The sequence below is a fragment of the Coenobita brevimanus genome, chromosome 42 (assembly GCF_032717465.1).
Source record: "Coenobita brevimanus isolate Jiangsu-jjx chromosome 42, ASM3271746v2, whole genome shotgun sequence".
Taxonomy (NCBI): Eukaryota; Metazoa; Arthropoda; class Malacostraca; order Decapoda; family Coenobitidae; genus Coenobita; species Coenobita brevimanus.
This window is the reverse complement of record NC_136995.1, coordinates 5,400,054-5,406,053: the sequence shown is the minus strand read 5'-3', so window position 1 is coordinate 5,406,053 and position 6,000 is coordinate 5,400,054. Positions and strand designations below refer to the sequence as shown.

At 42.8% G+C, this 6,000-nt stretch overlaps 1 protein-coding gene across 1 annotated transcript in view; it reads left to right on the top strand.

The window, feature by feature from the left end:
• Positions 1 to 701: 701 nt before the first annotated feature.
• LOC145397676 (juvenile hormone esterase-like) overlaps positions 702 to 6,000 on the top strand; it is a 55,340-nt gene continuing 50,041 nt past the window's right edge. The window contains exons 1-2 of the mRNA XM_080270714.1: positions 702 to 905; positions 5,644 to 5,796. Of these exons, the coding sequence (XP_080126840.1) occupies positions 702 to 905; positions 5,644 to 5,796 (357 nt within the window). The remainder of the gene's footprint in view (positions 906 to 5,643; positions 5,797 to 6,000) is intronic.

Sequence of the window (6,000 nt, the reverse complement as noted above, 5' to 3'; positions counted from 1 at the left end):
GGGAGGGTTGGTATGCCATTACCAACGACTCACTGTGTATTAATAATGTATGTATAAACATAACATTTGTTACATGTTTGCAAGAGGGTATTGCTAGCTGGCGATATATGACACCTTCCGACATCAGGGCTACCAACATGTGGCAGGTCGGACACTAATATTTCAGTAACCTTCGTTCTGTGTTCCCAAATGTTTCACGCATATTGTGCACTGATACTTTTGTGACCCATGGTACAAGGTTGGTGGTGGTGTTCCTTATCTCCGGTCTCACTGGTCTAGTGTACTGTCAACCAAAGCTAAGCAACTGTTTCTTTGGGGCCGTCCTGCAGGTATAGCTCAGTGCATACATTATGTATGGATCCGGCTCCCCCATGTGGTAGACAGTGGCTCACCAGGGTAGGACTAGAATCTGTTTTGCTGTCAGGATTCCAGGGGGTTGACTTATGGACGAATGAATGTGTGTCTCAGTTCACTGCGTGGGCATGCTGCTGATTAGTCTCTGTCTATCGTGTTTTTCTCTTTCCTTGCTTTCTGGACTGTACCTCACCCTATCCTTAGGCGGGAAAAAGGGTAGGGATCGTGATGACGATGATGATGAAGAAGAGAAGGAGGAGGAGGAAGAGGAGGGGGAGAAGGAGGAGGAGGACAGTGATGATGATGATGATGATGATGATGATAAACTTTTCCCGCCTTGATTCAGAATGTGGGACCTGGTGGCCACTGCCCTGCTGGTGGTGGCCATGGCGACAGACCTGGGCAGTACTTCCTTACCCGACCGCGTCACAGTCGGCACAACGGACGGCAGGATATCAGGCATCAAGAAGACCACGGTGAAAGGACGGGAATTCTACGGCTTCTGGAGCATCCCTTACGCCAAGCCCCCCGTGGGTCCTCTGAGGCTGAGGGTAAGAAGGCCGTTGTACAGGGTAGTCCTTAAATAGCGCTCCACTTAAACCTCACCTAGGGGATTTTGTGTGTGGTGGGAACGGCTCAGTCTGCTGGTGTGGGCGTAGGTGTGGCAGTGGGAGATGAAAAAAAAAAAAGACAGGTTAGATATTGTTAACACTGAGTCGTCCTCACAGCAGAGATTGCGCGGTGGAGAGGAACATGAGCGTTATATGTGGACCACCCAGTACTGTTGAAGCATCAGCATTGCAGTGTTAATATCTTTTTAAATGCGGGCACACCCTTTGGAGAGCCCCTGGCCATCAGCCACTCCCTAAGGACGCGAGGTGCTTCACTCCCGTAGACTTCAATGAAACCCCACGGAACAGCCCTCCGCATCATTCTACTAGTTTGTACTTGTTAATGATACTTAAAAGAAAAGAAAAAAAAAACTTACCAAATTCTATACTCCTATGTCTTGTATTTTCTTCTTAATCACAAATTTACATTTTGACAGTCACTCATAGATGCCTGAATCGACTGGAAGAGAGAGAGAGAGAGAGAGAGAGAGAGAGAGAGAGAGAGACTCCTTAACGACACTTTCTCAACGAATTATTTTGTGTTGCACCCAAGTAGTTTTTCCTATGATGTTTATCTGTTTTCAAAGACATATTAGACGAAGGTATTAACGTATCCTTTGCAAACATCATCTAGTAAGGATGAAGTACTGGAAAGACTTGTCGAGACACGAAAATACGGCTTATTTTTCTAATTTGTTCACTTCAACTTGGCCAAAAACAGCCATTTCTCCATCTTGAACACTAAGCTGTAACAGAAGGGTAACACTAGAATACAGTACTGCTCACGGAAAATATGCTACGGTAAGTTTGAATAGGTGTTGTAATGCCTGATTCTGCCATTGAGCTACGGGAAACAAGATGCAAAAAGACAGACGTATCTTCAAAGTGAAAAGGAACGAGCTCTATGAACTCATTAATAAAGAATCTGTTGTTTTTGCCCCTTACTACCTTTTTGTCGGGACCCACTCCACTGTTCGATAAATGACTCTTCAGAAACATTCATGGACATTCTCAGGCTCCAGTGAGTCAATCTTACCCGAAGAATATTCTCTAGAGCCAGCGAAACTCAGTAAGGACATATTATAAATATCATAGACGAGGATATTGATATGCTTTATGCAGAAACTATGCTCTTTTTACTTTAACCTGGTCCAGATTTTCGCCTTTTTGCAGCATTTCACACATCTCAGTAGCAGAAAAAGACTATACTAGGGCTCTGCACATCATACCACTTCTTCGTGACTAGCCTCATATTCTTGCGTTAATCTTTTGTTACAACTCAGCATTCGAGATGATGAGAGGGAAGATTTAGGCCAAGTTAAATTACAAACAGTACACCGTAGTAAGGAAATGATGGTAGAAAGCCTTCATAACTCACGAGGATAATGGTTTTCACAAAAAATGACACCGAAGACGCAGCTACTGTAATAGATGTGTGTGTGTGTGTGTGTGTGTGTGTGTGTGTGTGTGTGTGTGTACACAAGAGGAACAAAGGAAGGAAAAAAATTTAAATAAAAAAATCAATTCCATACACCAGATTACAGGTGTCCTCCATTCATAAAAAATCTGTAACAGGTGGACTTAATGCTGTAGGTTGAAGTTTGGAAGTGTGTATCTGTGTTGACAAAGTATCTCAAGATGGATCAAACTGGCGTATACAGCCTGTGTGGGGACGCGAAGAAGTGGTTCGATTTTGGAGAGACTGGTCATAAGTGAATATATATATATATATATATATATATATATATATATATATATATATATATATATATATATATATATATATATATATATATATATATATTTGGTATAATAAACAGTAAAACCACTCAGGGAAGAATGACTGGTTACTTGGCTTAAATGAATGGATTTGTTAGCCCAGCACACAGATATACAGATAGTTAGATAGATAGGTAAGTAGACAGGCAGATAGACAAACAGACAGATAGCTTGAATAGTAGATAGATAGATAGATAGATAGATAAACAGAAAGATATATAGAGAGGTAGATTGACAGGAAGACTGAAAGTTTGACAGAATAAAACTTAGATAGAAAGAAATGGAGGGAAGAAAGAATGCTAGATAGAAAAAAAGATAGGTGTGTAGATAGACAAATGGACAGATACTTAGATGACAGACAGGCAGACAGATGTAGAACTGGGATCTGAAGGTTATGGTATGAAGGTTATGGTGCGCCCAACAACTCTCCCCGTTATAAGTATTTTATCAGTATACATTATCATATTAACAGCAGGGGTCCAGGAGATAAAGAATCACGCATTCAAGGACAGTGCCAGGCGAGATCACGCGTCAGATTGCATACTCTCACTCCTTTTCTGTCAAACTCTCTAGTGCAAGGAGTAACTGAAGCATCCTGCCATTCATGTATGTAGCTTGGTGACATTTTGGTGACATCGTACTTTAGAATACCTTGGTGACGTTTCGGTGACATCGTACTTTTATAATATATAAAAGTACATCTAATCTGGAAACCTAGCAGCTTGGTGACATTTTTAACAATTAAAAATCTCATCCATTTAGGAAGCTAATGAATTGGAGGCACCCTGGAAGACACACACACACACACACACACACACACACACACACACACACACACAAATGCCTTTCTAAAGGCTTGCCAGTTACTACAGAATATTCAGGTGGTACATGTGGCTGTGATCAAAAGCGATCTAACTCAAGGGGTGTTTGGGGTGCCATGCCCATCAGAGCAATGGTGCATAAATCATTGCCATCAGAGCAATGGAGTGAACCAGAGCCATCAGAGCAATGGAGTGTGAACCATAGCCATCAGAGCAATGGTGTGTGAAGACTGGGTGGATGTGAAATATGTATCAGCGTCCCACGTATGACATTCAGATAAGTGCTGGTGCCCTGATTAACGAGCAACACATCGGCCCAGACTATACTCAATTCAACAAGTCCGACACCATCAGGAATGACATCAGTGCCTTAGGTGTTGATGACCCCACAGATATGGTGCCAGGCAGGGTGAAAATGGCATATAGTCCGATTGTTTGTTGTACCCAGGGGTTATGGCCTCAAAAGCGTCCTCTCAGGTACATCCAACACCCACACGGCACATAATAAACATTTGTGATAAAAATTACTAAAATCAAAATTGAAAATACATTATTCAATGGAAAAAAATATAAAACAAGCAACCACGTGATTGTCACACGCAAGGGCCGAGTGCATGTGATTGCCGGAACGTCCTCCCTTTGTGACATCTCGCCGTTCACCTTACGTGCCAGTTGTGGGTTCGCGCAGTACAACCTAGGGCCAGGGCATCACATTTAAGACCCCTTCTTAGCGACCCCCTCGTAAGAAGACCATCCCCACACAACAAGCAAGCATGGCGAGACGACATCAATTTGACAGAAACTGGGAGGCTATGTATGTGTGGACTATTCTAAGTACCCAACCATCCAGACCTCACACGAAGAGAGACAGTGAGAAGAGAGAGGTAAAGGGGAGGGAGGGGGGGACATGACTCAGCCAGGGAAAACACCTAATATTCAGTCAGCTAAACGGTACGGTAAACCATACCATGTCTGGGCTTGGCAAATTTTTACGGCCGGACACCCACTCCTGACACCAACCCTCCCCAATTCATCCGGGCTTGGGACCGGCATTGAGTTGAGCCGGCATCCTCCTGGGATCAAACGCAACTCAATGGCTGGGTTAAATAGCAGGTCAACTCTGGAACTGTCATGTCATCCTCTGTCTGTAAGTCTTAGTCTATAACCTCCGGTCTTTTGAACGCAATGTGTCTCGGAATTTCGAAATAAATAGATTTTTATTTTTGATCTCCTCTTTATTTATTGAATTATTTATTTGTAATTATTTTTTGAGAGAACAATTTTGCTGCCTTCTAGTCTTTGGTTCCCTCTTTGCCCAAGAAAAGAAAAAAAGGTTCCCGTGGTTACAGGCACAGGTCGTGTCTGATCATCAATACGCGAGATAAACAAACCCCCATAACAGTTACTGATTGTCACCGATCATTTGTTTTTCCAATTTTGTCTCTTTCATACGAGCTCTGTTCTGACTGATAAATATGCTGAATCAGTGAAGGCAGACTTAAGTACAAGCAACCTTATAACTTAGATATCAGTTTCGTAGTTGAAAATAAAATCCGAAATCAATAGTGTATCATATATTGTTATTTATCTTCAGTTATCACGCCAAGTGAAAATCGATATTCTTTTCTTCTTTGGCAATTCTCAATAAATGGCAATAAATATGTTGCTTACCAACTCACTTTCGAAAACTTGCGTCGCTACTGTATCGCCAAAAACGCCAATTTCAAAAACTGAGATGCATTGTCCTGGAGATCAGTTAATTCTTGCTGCAGCACAGTTCACAATTTTGCATCACTAGATAATCCTTTTTCACTTTTGATTTACGTGTCTTAGAATATAGATACCTAGGCCAAAAGAAAAAAAAAAAAGAGGACTAGTAATGTCATAAGAGCAATTGTGATTTGAAAAAATTGGGCGTCAGACGCTGGTTTCTGATCAACTTCGGCACTTTATTATGATGTAGTATGGTGCTGCAGCTTGGAGTGTTCTGTTTCAGCTAATACCGTATTCTATTTTAGCTAATGTACTGGGAATGAGTCATAGCAGCCTGAAATGACACAGTGCACCTCAACTTTCAGGACCCGGTGGCCAGTGACGGATGGGAGGGGGTGAGGGACGGATCTGTGGAGTCCCCTCTCTGCTCCCAAATTGGATGGTTTGAATTGACCTCTCGCAACTACGCCCATGATGGATCCGAAGACTGCCTTTACCTCAACATATTCACACACAAGGTTGGTTTGCCCCTCCAGTAGGTGCTGCAGAGGGACGCCTTCTCGCGGTGGCATCGATGGAACCGGTTGGCTCTGCAGCGTCCCTCTACTCACCCCCTATCCACCAAAAGAAGGATGGTGTGCTGAAGTACGAGCAGATGAGAAACTTAAGCCTGCAGTCCACGGAGCTCACGTCTTAGATGAATCTGGGGCTACAACTATTAC